Raw genomic sequence first — 25,342 nt, 5'->3', positions numbered from 1 at the left:
AGTGACGTTTCTTATATGTGACAAGTCTAGGGATCTTTCCATGTAGATTTACTAAAGCCCATCTTTATGTATTTTAGCTTGGTGCAAAGCTTTAAATCTAATCTTCAGTGTGAATCATACATGGTAATAACTTCTAGGAACTCCCAAACTGTTGTAAATTATAATTCATAACAAGCTTGGTGGTCAAAACATTTTCTCCGAAACCAAATACTGAATACTGTTATTGGAGAAATGTTATAAAAAGACTGTCAGCTGCTAAGGGGATAATGTAAAATTTTATTTAATATGTGCAACAACCCTGAACTCCAACAGTACCCTCTCCCTCCTTTATTTGAACTGGTTTCATCATATTCCACTGAAGTGCTTTTTACATTTTTAAGCATTTTTAACCAAGGCAACAAGCCACGGTAATAAAACCACACTTAAAAAGGTTTCTCTGTAGTTGCTTGTGTATTAACAGCAAAACCACTGATATACTGGACCAGATATAAACAGACTGCTTACACTGTATTGATTATTATTTATTTATTTTCGTTTTCTTTTGTTTTTTCAGTTTTTACGCAACATGTTTGCTGCGAAGATGTTGTTTGCCATATTCAGTAAGCTCATGAACATTCTCCCTTAAAGCTAGCATCTGTGATATTTATGACCAGTCACTAACTCTAATTTTTCAGAAATCCTTTTGTGGTATTTAAAACGGACAGTTTATGAAAATGACATTAGATGAGTATAACATATGGTTTTGCAGAGTGCAGTGTTCAGGTGCTAAATTTGTAATAATTTATTTCCCCAGTAATATGTGACCTCATTTTTTGTACCCTTGAGCTAAGCAGCATGAAACGCGTTTTGTCCTTGCATGAATCCAAAAATTCCCAGTTTAAAATGAGGAGTTTGAAATGGAATTTCCTACACAAATCATTCTTGTCTTCAAGCAAACAAAAGCCACTGAAAAGCCAAAGGGAACTATAAAATCAGCGGTCAAACAAACAAATAATAATAATAATTTTAACTGCCATTTAGGAGAATTATATTGTATTTGTTGTGGAGAAAAGTATTATTTATATGACATTTCTTTCATTATCAGTACAACTAATAATTCATTTAAGGATTATATTTAGATGATGTGTATAAAAAAGAAAAAGACATGCAGTCAGCACTTTTAAAGGGATCTTACTGAGGAAATTAATTGGAAGGTACCTAAAATCACATAAAATGAGAAAAACTGAGGATGATGTTTCTTTTCAAATTAAAGGTACCGCTTTATTTTACACCATTAACAGTAATCTATATTGGTATACCACGTGTCAAAACATATTTACTAAGTTGCAAATACAGATGTCGCTTTAAATGTAGCCTTTATTTACCACTTGAGTTTCTTTTATTTCTTCTACACTACTTCATTATGGCAATGGTTATTTTTTTATTTTGAAAATCTCGCCGGAACTCGCTACTTTGACGAAGTATGACTTGACGTTTTTTTCCCCCTGTGTGATGTTACCCATGACAAAGGCAAAACAAAACGGGGACGGCTGTCTATATTCATCATAAACGTCGTCCACAAAATATATTATTATATTATAATATAGCTGCTAGTTTGCTGCTGATAAATTCGTTCAACAACGGGGTAAGCTTCCAACTAGACGGCCGCTTTAATGACCAAACATTAGCATCAAATCAACGGACGACTTGCTGGTTTAAAAGCTTGTTAGCTAGCTAGCATTAGCTGTTTGTTGACATCCGTGTTTGGATATGGACTTGCCCTTTTAGCGCCCTGTTAACGCCCTGTTAAGCTGTTTAGCTGTGATGAACGAAATAACATTAAGGTTACCTCTTAGCACATTATGACTTACTGCAGCATCATCCTTAAGTGGTAATAATTAGTGAAATAAAGCTCCAACTTAACGTTTCTCGGTCTTTTCAGTATTTGCAGTGTTACCTCGTTTGACCTTATTTACTTAAGTCGTCCATAAAATGTCTGTAGGGCGTGTTTTTGTTGACTGTTGAAGTAGAGCTTACACATACCACTGAGATTCATGCATCTTCAGCCTCAGTGAAAATTAGACTTAATGGTAATTAACCAGCCAAAGGGAGTGCTAGTGTACCTGTCAGGCTGTCTCTAGTGTAGCTTCATAAAATCTACATGGAATTAAATTACAATTACTACTACCCTTAACCCTTTAATTATGTATCAGAGTTTCCTTCGTTATGGTTACAATTTTCAACAGGACATTTGTATTCTCTGGTATTCTAGCATATGGATGTGGAGTTTGAAAGTTTGAAAGAGTTTTGTGAGGTAGGGAGGATCTGATGAAAAAGTAGATTTTGTTTCATTTTAGATGTAAAGGAACTTTTTCTGTAATGTGTAAGACTAAATCTTTTTTAAGATCTGACCTAAATTGCAAGTATAAAATAGCAGTAGCCTTGGTATAACTCTCATTCAGGACTATGTATTATGTATTTGAACGAAGTTAAAGATGTGCACGGATTCATATTTCTGCTTGTAACATGCAGAACATATTTTGCCTTTATTTTTCTTGAAACCATTGGGCTCTTAGTGAGAGTTATGACCCATGAACAGCTCATGACCAAGTAAATGTCAACACAATGTCTATCACTGCACAGTAAGCCGAACCAAGTATAAACACTGGCTAACCAGCTTCCTTCTGAAAGGAAACTGAGATTCCTCGTAATGTTTCAATACATAAAGCCAAGAGAAGACAATTGCTTTGTTTTGTTTGTCTTTCTTAGATGTAGCCAATAAAATGGAGTATGATGAGAGACTTGCACTTTTTCGCCAAACCCGCCTCAATCCATTTGATCGTGGAGAGGAAGAGGATGGTCCCCAAGGAGACAAAACACCCCCGCAACATGGTGAGGTTTGCCACAAGTTATGATACAACTGTCTAAGGATTGCTTTCACACCTGTAGTTAAATTCAGGAAAATAATATACATTGTTTTCTTTGTTGTCTTTCATTTGCCTGCTTCATCTTAGTATTAAGCCATATAGACAGAGTTTACACCTCACACTGATCGATTTCTCTGACTGTCTTCCTTCATCGTCACATGCGTATTTAACATTTTTTAAATCTCTTTATCATGATGATGCAAATTTTGAATTTAGCCGTGCCTGTAAAAGGTGACTAGTTTGATAGACAGGAAAAAAGTTGAATATACAAAAAAATTGCATCTGGTCTTCCAGTGATGTATCTGCTGTTTGCTGAAGCGTCGTCAGAAATGGTCTCAGTGAAAGAAGCCATTATTAATAAAGGAAAACACTGAGAAAATTACAAATTGCACAAGAACTGGACAGAAAATCAATGGCAACAGTACTTATGGAGTGATGGAGAGAAATACAATTAGGGCTGCACAACTGACAGTGCTTGGAAGATTACTTTTCAAATTCCACTGCAGATTACAGAATACATGCCCAAAAATGTAGTTTGCAATGTAATACGTTACTCAATGTGAGTAACGTATTCTAAATACTTTGGATTAATATATTGTAATGCCTTTCACATCTACATTATTGCGCTAATGCTCTGTGATTTATTACTATTACTGAAGGCTACTCGCCACCGAGCTAACATTGTTAGCTGGCTTTAGCTGAGTTTAGTTCATAGACTGCTTTCAGAACTTCACATGATTATTGTTACTGCTATCCATCAAGTCTTAACAGTCTGCAGTCTATTTTAAATACATAAGGTAACATGTATTCCTTTACTCCCCAGCACTGACAACTGATAATCAAGATTATTTTAATTTTTTGATTATGATTATTTTGACTAATATTGAGATCGCACAGGGGCAGCACGGTGGTGTGGTGATTAACACCACAGGTCCTGAGTTTGATTCCACCATCTGGCCGGGGCCTTTCTGTGTGGAGTGTTCTTGTCCCTTTTCCGTTTTCTCTGTGTTTGTGTGGGTTCTCTCCAAGTACTTTGGCTTCCTCCCACAGTCCAAAGACATGCAGTTAGTGGGGTTTGGTTAATTGGTAATTCTAAATTGCTCATGTGTGAATGTGAGTGTGAATTGTTGTCTGTCTCTATGTGTTGGCCCTGTGACAGATTAGCGACCTGTCCTGGGTGTGCTTTGCCTCTCTCGCCCTATGGTAGCTGGAATACGTTCCAGCCCCCACCATGACCCTGACAATTATAAGTGGAAGACAGTGGATGGATGGATTGAGATCACATGTAACCACAACACTGCTTTCCTATCTTCACATCTGTCCAGATCTTTGCATGAAAATAAAATTGGTCCTTTTTATTCACCTAAATTATCTTTAAAGAAAAATAACAAATATTTAAAAGAAAAAAACCAGTACCAAAACCTAACTAAACAAAATTATCAGGACACTGCATGACAGGATAACATATGGTTTGCGCAGTAAGTTTACCATTTTCCTGAAAGATTTGTTACTCAACTTCTTTAGTGGGCACACGTGGTGTATGTCTGCAATGGTACTGAATGATTCATGCTAGCAAGCACTGCAATGGTTTTCTTGGCCTTCATGCATGAATTTTACTGCAGTTTTTGGTGTCTTTTTAGGTGATTGAAGTTGTGTTGCTTTGCAGTACAGACACATAGAAGTAGCTCCATATGATTTGTTCCAGGACACTTGTGCTAAATCCAAAGGATTCCCAAGCAACAGATGATGATGTTTTGAGGGACAAGCTCTTCATATCTGTCTTTCAACATAGTGTTACTCCAAATTAGTCCAGGAACCGCCAACAGCTGTGATTAACACATGGAGGCATGTGCCAATCACAGTGCTTGATTTGTTTTTACTTTGGATTTTAATTGGGAGCGCACACATTTTAAATATTGCTCAATCATGTTCATTTAATTGCGGGAAGCTAAAGTTGCAGTTATACAGCCATCTGTATAGCCTGGTGGTGGCTTTGTGATGCTTTGCGGCTGCATTACAGCGAGTGGTATTTGTGATCTTGGCATTTACCTTTCTAAAACAGTTTGTTGTTGCAGTGGGAAGTGGGGTTTTTTTGCATTCATGGTTCCAGTTTTTTCTTAATGTCACTATGTATGTTTGCTTCCTTTTCAAAAACACAAGCAGTATATCTCAGTTACTGTATAGGCAATAAATCCCTCATTAAAGTTAATTTGTGCAGAAACGTTTCATCACTCATCCAGGTGACTTGTTCAGTCTCAGCAGGTTTTCCCAACCGTATAAACAGGACATTTGCATAATAACTGAAACTAGCACCACTGACAAACATGGGCTGTGAGGTCAGTTTCTTGATCATTAAGCAGTCAGCTGAGACGGAAGAAGTCACTTGGATGAGTGACGAAACATTTCTCCTATGGAAAACGCTACATCCAGATGAACAGAGTCAACTTTTTGAGATTTCCCTACCTGAATGATTGAGCTCAATTTGTGCACTTAGTTTAATAGTTTCCTTGTAATGTAGGGCAGATCCTGCTAATGCATAAGGAGCAAGGACACTGGTCTGTTGTGACTAAGGAAAAGGAAGTTGGAAATGCTGTAGCTGAAGTAGAGGAAATGAAACGCATGGGAGTAAGCAGTACTTCAGTAACACTTCCTGTAATTTAGGACTTGGAAAAATACACTTTTTGCTTTTTGATGAGCAAGAATGACTCACTGATAGCTGTTCTGATTCTACGGTGCCTCATTACTCTGAGTCTATTGGGAACTACAAGGCTGAATTCCTTCAACATGTTTTGTTCAGAGGTGTACGCAGGTAACAACACTGTTTGTATAATGTGATTCTTTTAGTTTATTAAACATTATTTGAATAGCTAAACACTGACTTAATCTTTTTAAATATATTTGAATTTGTTCAACCTTTAAATTCCATCATTCAGTTCTGTTTACTAATTTTTCACTTCATCAGAATAATCTCAGTTGTCAGTATGGATAGCTGAAAGTTTACTCTCACTGCACTTTAAATGTTAATTTGTCACTTGCTTTAATTTAAATTCAGACTTGTATTGTAACAGATGAAAATGCCAAACATCAGTTTGAGTAAAGAATGGATATTGATCAGACTGTGAAAGTGTTGGTGTCAATTACTGCTGCGCGAATTTTGATATTGATGTATTTACACCAAGTAAATGCAGGGCCAGTTATTGCTGATATCAGTACTGATACTGATAGTTTTAACTTGTAGACAGGTTATGTAGGCCAGGCTAGTGCGTAATCATTTATGAGAAGAATTGTCATTAATTTGCTAATGCTGATCACATTTTAATCACTGTCACTGTAATTTTACTTTCCACCATAACACATAGATAAAAACATCTTTCAGATTTTCATGTATCTTGAAACTTGGGGTTTTTTGAAGACCAGTAATGTAAATGTGCTGTCTCTAAAGCACTTTGGGTGAACTTCTGTTGATTAAATATGTTATATATGAAAAAATAGATGTGACAGTCAACACAAAGTATATATTTTGTGTATATTTTTATGAATGTTAATTTAGTATAGTAGCATATAGTGTATAGTTTAGTATATTTTAAATTTAAAATATACTAAACTATAAAAAAACAAACATTTATTTAACGCAATTCAGTAGGCTACATACTGAACTTGGAGGATAGAAACGAAGCATCGATCCTATCACACTAGTATCTGTCTAATGCCATGGCCAGCATTTGCATCAATAATATTGATATTTGGATCATTCTGCCAACATCTAGTGCCAATTATTAAACTGTATGAAAGAAATTGAGATTGGTAAAACACAAATTCTATACAAAGTTGTTCTTGTTGTTGTTGTTTTTAAACAAAAGTACAAGTCATACAGGGCTCGCAGAATTTCAAAATCCCTGGTAGCCCTTCGGGCAGGCACTCTTCGTTTTTGGTAGTCCAAAATAAATTTAAGTTGCCCAAATAAAAAAAAAAGATTAATGTTTTGTTTCCTTTACAATATTATATTGTAAAGGAAACAAAACATCAATCAAAAAATAGTTAAAACACAAATTACAACAACTGTATAAAAATTACAATCATCAACTCAAATATTTGGTTCAAATTGAACAGAAATTTCTATGAACTTGTAAGAACTGTGTAGGACATGAATCAGTGTGTGTCAGATCCTGATTTTGAAATTTCCACTGAAATCACAGGTAAGTGGAACCGAGATCTAGGCCATTTGCCTTTTGAAGTTTGCAAAGGCTGCTAAATTTTGCCAATGGTAGTTCACTCTTTGCAACATAGTACGCTGTTCTAAACAGATTTTCCAGGACTTCTTGTTGTGCTTGGTTTATTTTTAGTATGTTTTTTGAAATTGGTGTTTGTTCTGGGAACGATACTGCAGACTGAGCAATAATGCATTTCTTGCATTTCTCATGGGTTCTGATGGGGTCTTTCTTAAAATTACTGGTCCCAGTAACAAAGGCACTTGCCGACTCAGAATTTGAGGGAAACTCACGACACACCCGGCAGAACATTATGTTACTTAGCTTATCATATTCCAGCCACAGAAATTATTTTGTCCATGAAACCAAAAAAGCTGCGCTTTCTTTTTGCTTCATCGTCTGATTTGTAATAACTTTTCTGTTTTGTGGTAGGCTTTTCTTTGGCTCTCCCTTCTTCACCCTGAACTGTCTTATTTGGCTCTGCAGAACTAAAATACCTGCGTAAATCCATCTGCTTTTACACACGTACTTACATAACGGTCAGTGATTCTCTGCGCAATCAACCTCTATCACATGTTTAAGCTTGCTGCGGGAGATTTTACTTGTCATGTTTGAATAGCAAGCTAACGATTGATAAGACGATGCCAGAGGAATTGGTGCGCAATTAATCTGTCACTCACCAATCAGTACTGCCGCTCTCTATACACAGTTCATGCGATCGCAACGTGAAAGTGAACGCAAAAAAAGCACAAATTCAAACGGCATTTCAATATGTCACATATTGACAGTGACTCATTGATGCCAATGACAAAATTACCCAGATACATTTGCGAAAGAATGCAGAAGCATTGACATATATTTTTCCTTCCTATGATAGCCCGACAGGCAGGGCTGAGATGGATTTTGGTAGCCCGACTGGAAAAATCGCTAGCCCTGGGATGTCGGATGGTTTAACTAATTTCGACACATTCAGAACGAATAATTGTGAAAGAGATTGGTTGCAGACATGTAAATGTGACAGTAATAAAGCAGTAATAAAGCAACTCAAAGTTCATTCCACAATAGTCATGTGGATGAAATTAGCAAGCGTGACCGAGTGCACTTGCCAGAATGTAGTGTGTATGCTTGCAAGAAGAACAGCGCTTTATGCCATGTTTTCCTCAATTTAGAAGCAAGACCTGAGGTTTTCCCTGGGACCAGAACACACAGTTCAGATCGAACCATGGACCTCGGTCTAGCTGAGGATCACTTCTCAAGGCCTGTGGTAAGTACTCCTTACGTTTTTCTGATTTGTAACCCAGTAAAAATAATTTATCACTTTCAATTTAACTGTTTATACTGTAAAATGTGAAACTTCCTTGTCTTCCATTTTCATATCATGTTACAGGGTTCTTTTGTGGCATCAGACATTGAACAGCTTAAACTGGCAATAGAAGAATGTAAGAAGCTGATCTTGGAGCTGCCAGAGCATTCAGAGAGACAAAAAGACAATGTAGTGAAACTTATCCACCTGCGCCTCAAACTGCAAGAACTTAAGGTTGGGACTGAGGGGAAAATTGAGAAGGGCATGACATTATATTGTAGTTGTGTGTTCTTGGATAAGTGTAACAGGCTTTAAATATTAATGGAAATCTGTACAAATGCAAAGTTCAGTTTTATTAATATAGTTTTAAATTATAATGTCATCTGAAAGACTTAGTAAGGTCAAAACCTTAAAATCAAGTTGAACTCTTAAGAAACCCTTAGAGAAGTGACCATGTGTGGAGGATTGATGTCAGAGGAGGAGGAGATTCTTAGTGATCATGTTGGGCCTGTAAGTATACAGGGTGATAACTATGGTAGGAAAACATCTAAAACACTCCAAACTGCTTTGATTTGAGTATTTTGCCCTTTATGAAATGTGTGAAAATGCATTGCAGACATTCTTGGAGAAGAGTTGGCGAAGAGTTTGCATAAATTCCCTTTTTTGTTTATAAATGATAGAAAACAAAGTTTTACAGTCTAGTGTATTAAAGGGCTTTCAAATAAACAAGCTCATTAATCAAGCCCATTCATCAACAGTAAAGAAAGTATCAGTTATCATCTGGCTTTGTTTTTCAGTGCATTAGTTTGTTTCCAATAGCAAGATCCCGGTTGACCAAGAAAGATTACTCTGAAGTCACCCCCCATGTCTTAACAATTTGACAGTTTCTTCACTTTAACAACACTTAAACACTAACAAGAGCACTTTAACACACAGGCAGTGTGTCACACTGTAACATAATAAAAATGTTAAAGAATAAGTCACGGTGATAATAACGGACAAAGGAATCTTCTTCTTCTTCTTCTTCTTTTTTTTTTTTTAAATAAAGCAGTGAAACATATCCAATTGCTTAGCTTGATTCTTAACATCCATAATCTCTTTCATTTTGAACTTTATCATGTGAAGCAACTCAAATTATATCTCTATCTATGAAATTTACCCAGAGCACTTCAAATTCCATCGTAAGACCGCTGTTATGCCTTCCGGTCCAAGTTCAGCAGAAAAGTTTTGTGAATCAAAAGAGTTTCATACATCAGGAAATTAATCCTTGATGTTTTTTTATGCATTCCCATCAGTTTTGTTTAGGCTATACAAAACACAAGGTAGTGTAAGTGTAAACAAACTTAATTGCACATAGGTTGCTATCTCTTGCAGCTGTACACAAAACAGTGTTACAGCCATGTTTTGTGTGTTCTGTTTTTCGCATGCATCATTTTAAAGGATCCAGAGGAAGATGAGCCTAATCTGAGAGTCCTACTGGAACACCGCTTCTCCAAGGAAAAGAGCAAGAGTGTGAAACAGACCTGTGATAAGTGTAGCACTATTATCTGGGGCCTTATCCAGACTTGGTATACCTGCACAGGTGAGACATAGTAGATACTGGTAGAGCGCTGTAAGATTACCGAAAGTTTAGTTCCCAAAAGTTTGAAACATTTCTGTTAACACTGCTCAAAATTCAGACTTCTAATATCATTTGCTGTGCTCTCAAGCCTTAATACACTCAGAAGGTAATTAGAGATCTGTGCAATCCATTTGCCCCCTAGTTCAAATAGGCTTAACTTCCATTCTGTTGTATGAAATGTTTCTGTCTGAACCAGTGACAGGTGAGACAATGAGTAATCTTGATGGCGAAAACAAAACTATATATTATAATTTGAAGTTATCTCTTTCTTTTTTCAGGATGCTATTATCGTTGCCATAGTAAGTGTATGAATCTGATCACTAAACCCTGTGTCAGGTCAAAGGTCAGCCACCAGTCTGAGTACGAGCTCAGTATTTGTCCTGAAATAGGACTAGACCGGCAAGATTACCGCTGTGCAGAATGTCGTGCACAAATTTCACTGAGTGAGTACAAATTCAATGTGTTTATGTTTGGTTAGCCCAATTAGGAGTGTATATATATATATAAAACGACCTCTGGTTGCCTTAGTTGTGGAAAATTTAGATATTTATGTTTTCTATAGTATTTTAAATGCATTTTGGTGATGTGTACATGTTCTTTTGTTTTATAGTTTAACTGTACTTTTTTGTATTTATCTTGCAGGGGGCGTACCTAGTGAAGCCAGACAGTGTGACTACACTGGCCAGTATTACTGCAGCACATGTCATTGGAATGACACGGCTGTCATTCCAGCTCGTGTCATCCACAACTGGGAGTTTGAATCAAGGAAGGTAACCTCAACAACCGCAGATACACTCAGCACATGAAAATAAAATTTATAAATGTGTAAACTAAATTTCATTAACATGTTATCTGAACATTTTGATTGGACTGAAAGAGGCTAGAATTTGTAAATGTGCTTTTAATATTATTTAGTGGATGCTACTGCTTTACATCAAAGTTAGACAGAATCGTATACATATACATGCATATCACGCATGGACATTCCACTGATTAACTCAATTTACTAGAGTACTACAAAACTGTGAAACCATCCTTTAAAGAAGTTTCCCCAGGTTTTAAAAATTTACTCAAGGGAAGTCAGATTAATGTTATTTATATGTCACTCAACTCAATTACATTCCCGTGTCTGGTAGAATCATTTATCTGGTGGCATGTGACCTACTTTTAAAATCATCCCAGTGCAGGGCGAGGTTTGTGAATTTGAATCAGATGATGCACATTTACTCGTTAAAGCTGTCGACCAGTGCAGGATTAACCAAGCTCACTGTCTTATGATGAAGGTATGTCAGTGTGTTTTGAGGGCGTATTGAGCCAGTTTGTGTTCTGATAGTGTCTCTATCTCAGGTCTGTCGCTCCTCAATGCGCTACCTGGCCCTGATGATGTCACGCCCCGTGCTAAGGCTGAAAGAAATAAACCCGCTGCTATTCAACTTTGTGGAGGAACTGGTTGAAATCAGGGTGGGTAGCTTCCCATTGAAGTTTATTTTTCAGCTTATTTTTAATAGACTTGTTTTAAATAAATAATTACTTTCACAGTTGTGTTGTCAGCCAACCTATCCCTAAATTTTTTTTTTTCTTCATTCAGTGTTGCCAGGACAGGCAAGTGGGTGAGTCACTCCATTCACTAAGAGTGACAGAAATGTTTGTGTGTGTTTTCTCCCACAGAAACTTCGTCAAGATATTCTGTTAATGAAACCCTATTTTATCACCTGCAAGGAGGCAATGGAAGCTCGGCTGCTACTACAGGTCAGTAACTTTTTATTGTCAGAGGTTTAAGATGTAATTTTTTAGTAGATTTTAGTAAATTTTATCAGAGATGGGCAGTAACGCGTAATCTGATTACTTTTTTCAAATAACGAGTAACTTAAGGGATTACTATTGCAAAAACGGTAATTAGATTACTGTTACTTTCACGTAAGCATGCTGCGTTACTAAAACTGTGATTTTTTGCGAGAATGTCTCATGACAGTGATGTAAGCGACGTTCGTGACAACAGCTGTGTACAGATCAACAATGGATAATATATCGAGTGTGGGAGAGAGTATGAGCGTGCAGCGTTTAAAGCGTGGAAGTACTGAGTACAAAAGTAGAATTGGGCTGAAAGATCTATCGCTTTATCACCTATTCAGGTTGTAAATCGTGTTTTTAAAAAGTAACTAAGTAACTAGGTAATTAATTACTTTTGAAAATAAGTAATCAGTAAAGTAACAGGATAACTTTTTGGGGGAAGTAATCAGTAATTAGTTACTGATTACTTTTTTCAAGTAACTTGACCAACACTGAATTTTATTGGGTAAAACAAGGACTTGCTTTCAAGCAGAAACGTTATCTAGTTATAATAAATTATCTCAATTAAACCTGATCCAAGCAATACTATTAGCCTATTAGACAATTCTGCATGTAAATCATAAAATTATCTTGTAATTGCCCAATGTCTAATAGGCTAATAGATTCTTTTCATATAAGGTTGGGATGAAGAACTGATAGCCTCAACTTTTTTAAACTGGCATTTACAAATTTAGACTAGGCCTTTTTTTCTCAGCTGTATATAAGCGTGTGTGTATTTGTACAAACAAACATGTGCATTAAGAAAGTTTTTTTTTTCATTATCATATTATAAACAGTTAATATTGTTTCAGTCTCCACTGGATGATCAGAGTTTACAATTTAACCCTTCAAAGTTAGCAAGAATGTAAACAACCCAGTTTGGAAAACTTGCTATCAATTTACTTACCATTTAGAAAAATGCAAATGGAAGCACTGACACAGGCAGCCTATTAGCAGTATGTTAAAACAGCACCACCATGTGATAGAAGTGAAGAGTACTGAACTAAAGAAGGCTGATGATGTACAGTCGGGTGAGCCACTGGATATCACTAATTAGCTTGCATAAATTAAATTGACTCTTGTGATCTCAAGTTCTGTATTAGCTCAGTTTTAATCTATACTAAACATATTTTTATGAATTGTCAGTTTGAATTGTTTTAAAATGTTTCCCTACTGTTAAAATAAATAAATAATATGTTTAAAACTATGCTTGAGTCTGATATCCTTTTTTTGCACTAAAGAGTTGAGTCTCATAATATGAAAGTTGCCCATTTCCTTTTTTTGCATTTATATTTTCCAGCTACAAGATCGCCAACACTTTGTCGAGAACGACGACATGTACTCACTACAGGATTTGATTGACATTTCCACTGGCAGACTGAGCTGTTCCCTCACAGAGATCCACACCACATTTGCTAAGCACATCAAACTAGACTGCGAGGTGAGCTCATACATAAAGCACAAACTTCCCTACTGATGGCACTGTTGAACTATATCATGAAGAAGAGGGGCTGTGTTGGACTTGCAAATTCACCATGTACTAATATATGGCTGAAATGTTTTTAGTATTTGTTGATATCATTGTATCTTTCTGTGCCATATTAATGGTTTGTGCTGTCCATGTGTGTATTTGTAGCGCTGTCAGGCCAAAGGATTTGTGTGTGAGCTTTGCAAGGAGGGAGACATCCTGTTCCCCTTTGACAGTCACACCTCAGTGTGCCATGACTGCTCTGCTGTCTTTCACAGGTTAGTCATCACCAACGATTTGGGCTCAAAAATACAGCAAATTTTCTCTTTGTGAAGTGTTTAAAATTAATTGATAAAAGGAAATTGTTTGTATAAAAGTTTTGAGTGGAGATACCAATAATAAAACAGATCTTCAGAATAACATACCTTCAAATTCCATTGCTAAAGTGGTAATTAGGAGTATTTCTGTTTAACAAATGGTACTTCAATTTGCAAAGCACTATGATTTCCCAATTATTAAACTGTTACTAAAAGAAATAACCAAACTGACATGAATGTTGATGTTTTTTTGTTGTGTACCTCTGTAGAGATTGTTACTTTGACAATTCCACAACTTGTCCACGATGTGCACGAATGACTGAGCGTAAGCAGGATGAAGAGGAGCTGGATGTGAAAGAAAGCTAACTCTGGAAAGGACCCTGGGATTTAAGTGGATGCTGCACTTTGCTTCGTTATGGAAAAAAAAAAACCACAATCTTTCTTTATTTTGTTTTATGATTATGCTCTGACTTTTGTTTTTCCTGTGCACTGCATTATGAGGCAGGGTATTTAAAATTCATCTGGAAATTAATATATTTTTATCAAACCTTTGCATTCCTACAGAACTTAGATGTACAAACCACTGCGTGTATGTTTAATGTTGGTGTGTGTTTCTAAATTTACAAGTAAATGCTCTGTAGAGAAAAAATCCACCTGATCAGTAGGTGGTTATGCATGCAGAAATTGTATATTTACTGTTACAAGCCTCAACTACTTTAATCCAAACTGCCAATAATGCTGAACTTTAAAGTTGCCATATATCAGAATTTTAAAGTTTAGAAGCCCAGCGTCCAATAAGAAAATCGCCAAAAATATGCCTTTCAGCATCCAGTTCCTGTGCTGCCATGTCCAAGTTTCAGTTTATTAGGTTCAGATGGGTGATGTTGCACAAAAAAAGCTATATGTTGACATAGTTTAAAATGGGATTAAATCTGTTAGACTGTGTGACCAGTTGGTCACTGCCACTTACCCATCTCCCCTTTTTGGACATATTTTCTATGAGTTCAATTGCTGTTTATTTAGAACCAATATATTGATCTGTTGATATTTCATAAAGTCTTCAATTATGTAGATTTTCAGGCCTTAACTGTTTATTTTCAGCTCTTTTCCTATTTGCACCGTACCGAATGGTATAGGTGAACAAAAAAATTAATGTGTATACATACAATCACTGAAAACATAACTTCAAATATGTGTACTGTATTGGCAACAGATATATATATATATATATATATATATATATATATATATATATATATATATATATATATATATAATGAAAGCATGCATTAGCAGTACGGTACTTTTCCTTGTAAAGAAAATTGTTAAACTGTAAGACACAAAGACTATGAGAGTTGTTTTATGTGCTTTCATTTTTTTAAATTCAAAACTGTGAACTAATGCTGTGCAGTTTAATATGTGTTTAATCAGTGCTGTTTTCATGCAGTGTAGCAAATGTCTGTTGATGCTCATGAAAATTGTGTGCCTAAGGCTGTCAGGTTACTTAACAGCTGTTATCCAAACCCTTTCATACCATCATGGTAGTTGTTTCAGTCTAAATTCCCTTAATTAAGTCTCTGTATGTTAAGTGGCAAACCTTGGTTAATGTGTAAATGCTGACCTTTATGTATTTGTTTTAAAATAATGAGTTTTGGCTGTGTTATCTTTCAGCATGATGTATTGTATATATATTTTTTCCAAACTAATGGACTTACATGGTGTTGGTAAACACCATGGCTTGTTAAACATATGAGTAGTGCATGAATAAATTAATGAAATGCATTTAAGCAATGGTTTTAATTCTGTCTGTTAATGACCGGTCTGCAACTAAGAACAACAAAAAATCCAAATGAAGATAGATCTCTTTGGCTTTCCAACATTAAAACTGGGCTTAACAAAAACAACAACAACAACAAAAAAAAAAACCCGCTGGAAGACTGGTGCCTACCTGTAGCGTCTGTAACCAAAATCTCGCGAGATGACTGTGATACGCACCGTGCCTCCGGTGCCTCTCCTAATGGCTCTGCGGTGAGTCGGTCCGTCAGTCAGTCGGGCTGACAGGATGAGTCTCCTCTCTTTGACTGTCGGCTACTGTAGGAACCGAGTCCGGACGCTGAGCCGCAACTATTCCTCTTCATCTACTTTTCGCTTCTTCGTGGTTCTCACGTCGGTAGGTTGTAAAAACGCCGTTATTGTTTTATATCAGCTTAACTACACTTAAAAAAAAAAAAAATAGATGACGCAAGTTTTTTTGTCACCTGCGTTTGCTAACAATGGTTTGCAAGGAATTATGTTAAAAGTTTGTTTTTTGGTATTTTTTAAAATCCAGATATAGCAGTCAACTCCAAAAAAACCCAAGCAAGCTGCAGCAGTGTTTATTTATCATTCCTGCATTGTTTGTTCTCTCACGGTAGGCGATGTCCGTTCCGTTAATGTAGTTTATAAATCAGTTTCCTCAGTTTCATAATACATTTGTTTTTAAAGGGGCTCTCTCTCTCTCGCTCATTTATCCATCCAGTTTCCTTTAATATTTAAAACTGTTTAAGAAGATGAATTGCATCACCCATTGTCTCTCCTTCATAAAAAAAAATCTACTAACTACTATTAAAAATACATTCATAGTATTCAGTTTCTTTCTGTAGTCAACTGTATAGGGGAAAATTGTCACCAACAGGTGCCTGTATTCCACTATGGGATCATTATTTTTACCGGTGTGAATGTGTATGGTTGAGCTGTGTAAGATTAATTTTCCAGAGTCATAACCTGCAGCAATGGTTTTATTGCGTGCACTATTATGTATGTTTGATACTGAGAAATGCTCTCTCATAGTGAATCACAATTTGAGCAGTTGTATGGTAATCAGTTTAGTCAAACCATAAACATAACTGAATCAACATTAAATATGTGCAGATGGCCAAAATGAAGTAAATATTTGACCTTAACAGCAGCTGTTCAGTGTTATTGTTGCAATGACTGCATATAATTAGGTTATATGCAACACATTTCAGTGTGCCTAGATCTTAATCAGATTTCAGTAATCCTTAAACATGTGAGCAAACAAAAGAGTTTTTTTTAAAATGTAAAAACACGAATACAGTCTCTGCTTCATGAGACTGTATCCTTTCTCTCAGTTAGTTTGTTTACATCTCTGTTTTCTTTGTATTATTGTAGGCAACTGTTGTTGTGATTTGGCAGTATATAAATAAAATTTAATTGAACTGAATCTATTTCATGTACATTTCTTTTTATACATGGCTTTTGATGACTGACTTCACTGCTAACCTATTTCAGAAGAAATCACTCATCCAAAGAAGATGCGGAGGTTTACATCAACACATTTTCCAAGTTACTCGGTTACTTAGCTCAAGGAAACAGCCAAAAGGTAGTCCATCTTTTAGTGCTGTTTACCTTTTTAATGACTCTAAATCAGTGTGCACATAGACTGTAAACCTTAAGGGCAGTGTGAAGAACACAATTGCTTACTTTTCTATGTATTGTTGAACTGTGTATAATTTCTTTACCCAGTGAGTTTGTAAGCCCTGTATTTCTCAGCTCTGCCGCAATGAACAGTTGTGTTATTATTGCTGTTCAGATGGAAATATAAAAGAAGAGTCTCGTGGAAGGGAATGGCAGGACTCAAATAACGGGAAGGACCAAAGACGAAAACGATGGAAAAAAGGGGAATCATACTGGTGGTCACGCTTTCAGGTGTGAATCATAGCCAGAATTGTGGCAATAACTGCCTCGTCTTCAGTCACTAAATAATAACAAAATATGCTTACTAAAATGATTCTATATAGGAGTTGTAAACTAAAATATTTTTTCATTATCCTATTTCTAACAGGAGGAATTTCCCTTTGATGATAAAACGGTCCAGAACCTAGCAGCCGGTGCAGCAGGCATGGCCTCAGCTTTCTTGTACTTTCACTTTAGAGAAACAGGAGTCCAGATCTCCTGGAAGGATTTTGTGCATCACTACTTGAGTAGAGGCTTGGTGAGAGGCAGAGATCGTTTTAATTACGGTGTCTTCCTTACACCTGTGTGTCTGTGCTTGTGTTTGCAACCATGTGAACAAATGATTCCTTCTGCTCTCCTCCCAGGTGGGCCATGTCGAGGTTGTCAACAAACAGTATGTCAAAGTATTTCCAGCCCCCGGCGTGAACACATCACGAGTGGTCAGTTTCATTAAATGTCCCAGTGTGTAATTGCAGTGTCTTATACAAACTAAATGCATTTATTTTTACTGTTAAACTGATGAGAATCGACAAAATGTACTTCACTATATTGATAAAAATGACTGTATAAACAAACAAAACAAACATCTTTCTTTTTCTCACACACTGTATTCCCATTTGCTTTTGTTGGTAGAGGACACACATACTTTCTGAAATTCCAAGAGCACAAGTTTTAAAATACAGATCTCAGCAGTCGACATATTTGTATTTGGCACATAAGTACTTTCGTTTTCATTTTCTCACTGTCTTTCCTTATCAATTGCTTTTTTTTTCTAAATAAAGCTTGCTAACCTTTATTTGCAGCAGCCATTTGACTGATTACACTGAGAAAATCACACGAGGAACAATTGCTATTCTAACAATGCACAATGGTAGTGTGCCTCCTCCGAGGGGCTGCAGTCCAGATGAAGAGTCAGTCAAAGTACAGTAAAGGTAGATATACTTACTACATATACTACATGCTGTTGTCTTCATGTTTCAGAACTATTTGTGGTTCAACATTGGCAGCGCAGACTCATTTGAGCATAACCTGGAGCTAGCACAGCAGGAAATAGGTCTGGACTCCATTCAGAAAGTACCTGTGCTCTACAGCAGTGAAAGTGATGGGTGAGAAAGTACAGCAGCTTCACTTTAAAGTTACTGCATATATAGGTTATTAGAATCGATGTCCTAACTAAGGTTTTTCTCTTCCCATAGGACTCTGTTTTTGAGTGTTCTCCCAATCTTACTTGTGGTCGGATTTTTACTTTTTGCAACACGGCAGGGGCCGATGGCAGGAGGACTTGGTGGCTGGGGGAGAGGAGGCCTCTTTGGGATAAGTGAATCCAAAGCCAGGATAATTAAAAACAATGTCAGTGTCCATTTTAAAGATGTTGCAGGGTGTGAGGAGGCCAAACAAGATATCTTGGAGTTTATCAATTTCCTGAAAAGCCCACGTCAGTATCATGACCTGGGTGCTAAGATTCCTAAGGTGTGTCATTTCTTGATAAAGAAATTTATTATTTTTATTAAAATAAAGCAATTCTGCACTTCTGTATTCTGATCATACTCACTGGAACAAAAAATTCCTTAAGATAGAAAATACATTAAATCTGATTAACTCCCTTGTTTACAGGGTGCAGTGCTATGGGGTCCATCTGGAAATGGGAAGACTTTGCTAGCTAAGGCCACTGCAGGAGAGGCCAACGTTCCTTTCATCACAGTCAACGGCTCGGAGTTCCAGGAAATGTTTGTCGGTGTGGGTGCAGCAAGGGTTAGTACGGAGCTGAATGATTGGACTCTCAACAGGTCTGAAAACAAAATGATGGGTCACATGCTTGTGATGCTGCAGTGTGACCACAATATGTGCAAATACAGCAGATCACTGAATTACTCATTCTCGTATCAAATTAAAATGATGAAGACTTTCTACTTTTGGGTGTTTTGGCAATGTCAAAAATTAGTATAACTGTAGAAATAAATAGATCTTTTCTGTGTTTTATTAGATAAGAGATTTGTTTGCCACAGCTCGAAAAAATGCTCCTTGCATTCTTTTCATTGATGAGATTGATGCCATCGGCAGAAAGCGGGGCAAAGAAAACTTTGGTGATGAGGGCGAACAGGAGAACACCCTCAACCAGCTGCTTGTGGAAATGGATGGTGGGTAATTATGTTTTATGTCAACATTTCTGATGCTATTTTTTCACAAGCCCTCAGTCCTCTAAATGCTTTTGTCATTGCAGGATTCAACAGCAGCACTAACATCGTGGTTTTAGCTGCCACAAATCGAGCCGATATCCTGGATCCAGCTCTGATGAGGCCTGGACGCTTTGATCGACATGTATACATAGGTGAAGTATAAATATTAACCTCAGATCTGCCTACTTCCTCTGCAGTCTCCTCGCTTGTTGCAACTCAGTTACCTTTTATGAAAACTATAAATATAAAACCATTATTTCTTTGTTTATTAAGATGCATTTCAAATTTCAGTTAATTTTCAGATTATTGGTGTCTGACCACAACACCAAGCTCACTTTTACTTTTGCTGTGATTAAGTTTATTTTATTTTTGATTTCTGTTTCCCAGTTTATTATTCCACATGTGATTCACTGGCTCTGGTGTGCATGCAGACCCAGATGGTCTGCATAACTTTGACTTTCCCTGCTTTAGATGAGGTGTTACGTTTGACATTATTGAAACTCATATCTTGTACTTACTGTATGTTTCTTCTTGCCTGTTTACGTCTTATGTCATTAAAAGCACGTGTTGCATAATGTTTGCTTTTATCTTCGGTTAATTTGATATTTCCTGCCTGCTAAGATCTAATTTTCCTAACACCAGGACTACAGGGTGGGTGGCCAGACCACTTTTCTCTATCAAAGAAAACAAGATCATAATGAGAGAGCTGTTTTTCTATAAAGGACAGATTAGGTAACTGGAGGCCAACACGAGGGATGGGATATGTTGCTCATTTCCCTGTTATTCTCTGTTCCCCGTCCTTCTGTCTGTGTATATTGTCTTTTGTAAACAGATGACAGAAAGATGGGAGTGCTGAAAAAGTTCACATTTCTAATTGGTTTAATGAGCAATTAGTTATGTAACTTGGTATTCCAAGCCACAAGTTTGGCCACTGCCTTAGGACTTATATTGGGTCCTTTCCTGGATGCTTGCAAATGACAAAGGGTTTTTAAATGGTAAAATAAATTACGCTGAATTCATGGCTTTAAAAGCGAATTAAAACATTTCTCCTCCAGTAAGAGTTAATGCTTCTGTACTGAAACTTTTAAGTCAATACATTGTTGTTTTAGAATTTGCTCTGCCTTTCGACCGAATATAAACCTTTAAAAAAAAGTGTTATTGTAAAGTTTCTACAAACAAGATTCACCACCTTTTCATGCTGGCATGGTTTCAGTGAACTATTTTTGCAGTTGCTAATTGTGCACGTGTAATGCAGCAGAAGGCTGAGTAATTGTCAGCATCAGCTCTATAAGCTTTTTGTTTGCACAGTACTGTGCAAACAAATTTGAGCTGCCTCTCGATTCTTTATATTTTGCTAAATAAACTGAACATATGTGCAGTAATTTATTAAAGCATTTTCAAACATACATGGAAATACAGTATATTAGGTAAAAACATTCAAGTTAAATTCAGTTCAATTCAATTCAATTTTATTTATATAGCGCCAAATTAATTAATTAATTAATTACAACAAAAGTTGCCTCAAGGCGCTTTATATTGTACAGTAGATTGCACAATAATAGATACAGAGAAAAACCCACCAAACATATGACCCCCTATGAGCAAGCACTTTGGCGACAGTAGGAAGGAAAAACTCCCTTTTAACAGGGAGAAACCCCCAGCAGAACCAGGCTCAGGGAGGGGCGGCCATCTGCTGCGACTGGTTGGGGTGAGAGAAGGAAATCAGGATAAAGACATGCTGTGGAAGAGAGACAGAGGTTAATAACAGATATGATTCGATGCAGAGAGGTCTATTAACACATACTGAGTGAGAAAGGTGACTGGAAAGAAAAAACTCAATGCATCATGGGAATCCCCGGCAGCCTACATCTATTGCAGCATAACTAAGGGCTGCAATGGACGTAGGCTGTTCATTGCATTCATTGATATGACCACCTTTATTCTTCAAAACAGCCTTAACTCTCTCAGGCAATTTTCTTGTAATTTCTTCAAGTAGTCTTCAGGAATAGGCTTCTTGAAGGACAATCAAAGTTATTTTCAGATGTTGGCTCCTTTTGTTCTCTACACTATCAAAATGATCCCACTCAGGTTCAATAATGTTGATCTTCAGGATCTGGGCAGGTTCTCTTATGAGTTCCTCCATACATATTGATGAGCCTTTAAACTAAAAATTGTAAATTTGGTTTCAGTACTTCATTTTGAGTCCAATTCTTGCATAATTTGACATACTTCAGCCTTTTCTTCCGGTTGCTCTTCCTTTAGAATTGCTTCTTGAAAGCCACCCTTCCACTTAGACCATTATTAATGAGGCTTTGGTGAACAGCAGATTGATTAATTGAAGGACCAAATGCATCTCTGGTCCTGTGTCAGGTCTTTGCTCGAAATCCTGATGAACTTTTTCTCAAGATCACTTTAGAAAAGTCTAGCTCAATGAAAACCAAATATAAAGGAATTAAGGAGTGAGACTTTTGCACAGTGCTGTATATGTGACAGAACTTGAAGCAGAGTGATTTATTAATGAATTATACAGACAGTGGTCTTCTTTTTTGTTTTTTGCAGGTCCTCCAGATATGAAAGGCAGGGCATCAATCTTTAAGGTGCATTTAAGACCTCTGAAGTTGGACTCCAGTGTAGATGTAGAGACGCTGGCCAGGAATCTTGCTGCTTTAACCCCAGATTTTACTGGTGGGAATAAAAGATCATGATCACTGAATACCAAACAAATCTAAAAAAGAAAATCATACAGTTTCAGCTGATTCTTGCTTTAATTTCATCACACTCTAACTTATTTGTTGCTTCTCTGTGTTTGTATAAGGGGCTGACATTGCAAATGTGTGTAATGAGGCAGCTCTAATAGCTGCACGTCGTCTCAGCCAGTATGTCAGTAGCAAACACTTTGAGTGGGCAGTTGAAAGGGTTGTTGGAGGTAAGTCAAACAAAATGAACCAAAAGAAACTGATAGTATATATGTGAATCTTTCCATAACCACTTTTTTGATTACATAAATACAATGACAATACAGTACAACTGAGTTATAAAAGCAGTGGTGTCAAAATATAGAGCTTATATGTTATTTTATGTCAATCCATTAACCTGATGTTAATATTATGATTTAAGCATTTTTTTAAGATCTCTGTCGTGTTCTCAGGTCTAGAGAAAAGATCTCAGGTTCTGCAACTTCCAGAAAAAACTACTCTGGCATATCATGAAGCTGGGCATGCTGTCACTGGGTGGTTTCTTGAACATGCAGACCCACTTTTTAAGGTATTATTTACATTTCTTGCTCTCTTTTTGCAGTAATCCTGTAATAATTATAATGATTAACTGATTATAGATTCATCATTATAATGTACTCCACCAGGTGTCACTTGTTCCTAGAGGGACAGGTTTGGGCTATACACAGTATCTACCTAAAGAGCAGTACCTATTCACACAGGAGCAGCTGTTTGACAGAATGTGCATGATGCTGGGTGGTCGAGTGGCTGAGCAGGTTTTCTTTCGTCAAGTCACCACCAGGGCACAAGATGATCTCAGGAAAGTCACACAGTCTGCCTATGCACAGGTACTCGCCTCACTGCAGAACAGGCTTATTGTAGAAATTTAGGCGTAACCAAACCGTATTTTGTCCAACAACAAAAAAAAAAGCATAACCATCCATGGAGTTAAAATGACTCATAGAGAATAATTTATGATTTTTATTGACTATATATTTCTGTTCCAGTCTTCATATTCTTCTTCTCTTCATATTTTAGATTGTACAGTTTGGAATGAATGGTGCGGTGGGTCAGGTTTCTTTTGACCTACCGCAATGGGGCAGCCTTATAACTGACAAACCTTTCAGTGAATCTACAGCCCAGGTTATAGACCAGGAAGTTCGCTCACTCATAGATGCTGCCTTCCAACGAACACTTGAGCTCATACTTGACAAGAAGGAAATGGTGGAGAAGGTGCGAACTTTTTAACATTTGTAGTAAGTGCTTCAGAGACATTTGCAGAGTGTGATGCTGCAAATGGATTTTCATTTGTGCTGAGCTTTTTTCAAAACTGTCATATATTTGGAGTATGAAAAAAATGTGTATTTTAATGACCTCAAAGCTTGATGTTTCCTGTTGGTCATGTAATGCAGGTGGCAAAGCATCTTCTAGACCAAGAGATTCTAGACAGGGCTGACATGGTGGAACTGCTAGGACCTCGCCCCTTTCAAGAGAAGTCCTCATATCAAGAGGTTGTTGATTGCTTGGAGAAATCTAAAGAAGACACTTTTCTACCTGAAGGACTAACAGACTGGCAAAACAACAAAGGAGATACAAAACACCTGCAGAATCGGCAAAACACATCAGCCCTTTACCTTTAGGTTGTCTTTAAGGTTGTCTCTCATGTGCGGCACCATCTGGTCTGGACTGCAGTTTGTCAGAGGTCTGTTAGTGGTTCATGTGACTGACAACCTTAGGATAAAAGATGGTGATGTGTTGCCCAAGGTTTTGTGCAATCTGCAATTTTTTTCATTGTAGTTTTTATGTACAAGTGCACTATTTTGCTGCAGTTGCCTTATGTTTCCTTTTTCCACTCTGTGGAAGTCTCTAAGTGCAATAATACTAACAAAACATACCATGAATAATTAGAAGAGAATTATATTATGTTATTAGAAGGGAATAAGCCATCATGCTATGTTCTTATCAGCTGCAGGAATCATGTGTTAAGTTTTATTTTGAGGTTTGGATTTTCAGATACAGTTTTCTATTCTATCCTATTATTTGCCACATGTTTAAAGTTCAGATCTATTTGATTGTTGATTGTTTTATATTTCAATCCTTTTGCAGATGTTGTTTTCCTTGGAGTCTGCGTATATTTATCAGTAAAGGTAATTAGAAATCAGTCAATGTTTTCTAGCTTTCTCTCTGCGCATACTAATCAGTGTCTCCCAGTGTCTCATAATAATCAGGGTAAACATTTATGTAGATATAAGAACTTCGGATTAGCACTGGGAAAGTGTAGCTCAGTATGGGTCAAATTGTTTGTCTTGTCTCTGTGTTACAAACTGTCCCTTAGAATATATGAAAATATCACCTGCATAGTTCACTGGTCAAAGTAGTGATTAAGAAAGATTTCTGTCCTTTTATTCTTTCAAACTGTGTTTTCAGCACATTTAATGAGGATAAAAGAAATTAGCAACAGCTTAAAGTAATACGAACACTAAAGTATTTGTTTGGTACTGTAAAAACATGAACTTTGCTGTTATTCAGGAAATTACTCTGTCAGTTATGTATTTATTTTATTTTTTCCTACTTCCTGTCTACACTCTGTCATCTACTGTTGCATTTCTTATGCCAGCTGCTCCTCTGCTGGGTAAATAGTATTTTTGTAACTATTGTACTATTATATACAAATATGTACACTAATATATACCAATCATTACTTGAACTTGCAATATGAGTAAAGTGGGTACTTTTGCACTTTTAGCCAGGATTCCCATTAATGGTAAGCCGGTGGTACATTGGTGCTATAATAATTTTAATAATAATGATTATTCAAATTCTTTGGAGATCCAAGGATGGTGAAATAAAGTTTAAAATTTCTGTTTGAATTTAAAAACTTTAACAGAACAGCCATCTCAGACTGGGTTTGGCAGTTGCCATAGTTTCCCTGCTATTTATAGAACACATTGTCTGCAGTGAACATGAGAGATGTGCATATTTATTTGCGCAGACTACATTTGTAGCGAAAGACTGATATGAAATCAATTGCTCTCCATACCATACAATACAGAATGGGTCTCC

The 25,342-nt window shown here is 36.7% G+C and overlaps 2 protein-coding genes across 3 annotated transcripts; both read left to right on the top strand.

The window, feature by feature from the left end:
- Positions 1 to 1,482: 1,482 nt before the first annotated feature.
- Positions 1,483 to 14,871, top strand: def8 (differentially expressed in FDCP 8 homolog). Its single transcript, XM_085268532.1, has 12 exons — positions 1,483 to 1,624; positions 2,749 to 2,871; positions 8,284 to 8,378; positions 8,502 to 8,651; positions 9,858 to 9,999; positions 10,317 to 10,481; positions 10,681 to 10,808; positions 11,386 to 11,499; positions 11,707 to 11,787; positions 13,169 to 13,309; positions 13,505 to 13,614; positions 13,923 to 14,871. The coding sequence occupies exons 2-12, from the start codon at positions 2,763 to 2,765 to the stop codon at positions 14,017 to 14,019; spliced, it is 1,332 nt and encodes a 443-aa protein (XP_085124658.1). The 5' UTR covers positions 1,483 to 1,624; positions 2,749 to 2,762; the 3' UTR covers positions 14,020 to 14,871.
- A 39-nt stretch (positions 14,872 to 14,910) lies between these two features.
- On the top strand, positions 14,911 to 25,291 carry LOC146583213 (mitochondrial inner membrane m-AAA protease component AFG3L1-like). 2 transcript variants are annotated; one of them, XM_085268522.1, is made up of 16 exons: positions 14,911 to 15,823; positions 16,948 to 17,035; positions 17,246 to 17,361; positions 17,498 to 17,647; positions 17,754 to 17,828; positions 18,370 to 18,494; positions 18,585 to 18,858; positions 19,003 to 19,140; positions 19,373 to 19,526; positions 19,610 to 19,717; positions 22,125 to 22,250; positions 22,381 to 22,491; positions 22,714 to 22,829; positions 22,927 to 23,127; positions 23,318 to 23,512; positions 23,692 to 25,291. In XM_085268522.1, the coding sequence occupies exons 1-16, from the start codon at positions 15,716 to 15,718 to the stop codon at positions 23,917 to 23,919; spliced, it is 2,313 nt and encodes a 770-aa protein (XP_085124648.1). In that variant the 5' UTR covers positions 14,911 to 15,715; the 3' UTR covers positions 23,920 to 25,291. The 2 variants fall into 2 exon arrangements, with proteins under 2 accessions (XP_085124648.1, XP_085124647.1); XM_085268521.1 differs by having other exon boundaries at positions 16,945 to 17,035.
- The last annotated feature ends 51 nt before the right edge of the window (positions 25,292 to 25,342 follow it).

The sequence above is a fragment of the Mchenga conophoros genome, linkage group LG1 (assembly GCF_057382185.1).
Source record: "Mchenga conophoros isolate Kocher_MC1m ecotype Shallow Benthic linkage group LG1, M_conophoros_male_GT1.1, whole genome shotgun sequence".
Taxonomy (NCBI): domain Eukaryota; kingdom Metazoa; phylum Chordata; class Actinopteri; order Cichliformes; family Cichlidae; genus Mchenga; species Mchenga conophoros.
The sequence above is the reverse complement of the archived record's forward strand: the minus strand, read 5'-3'. Positions and strand labels throughout refer to the sequence as shown.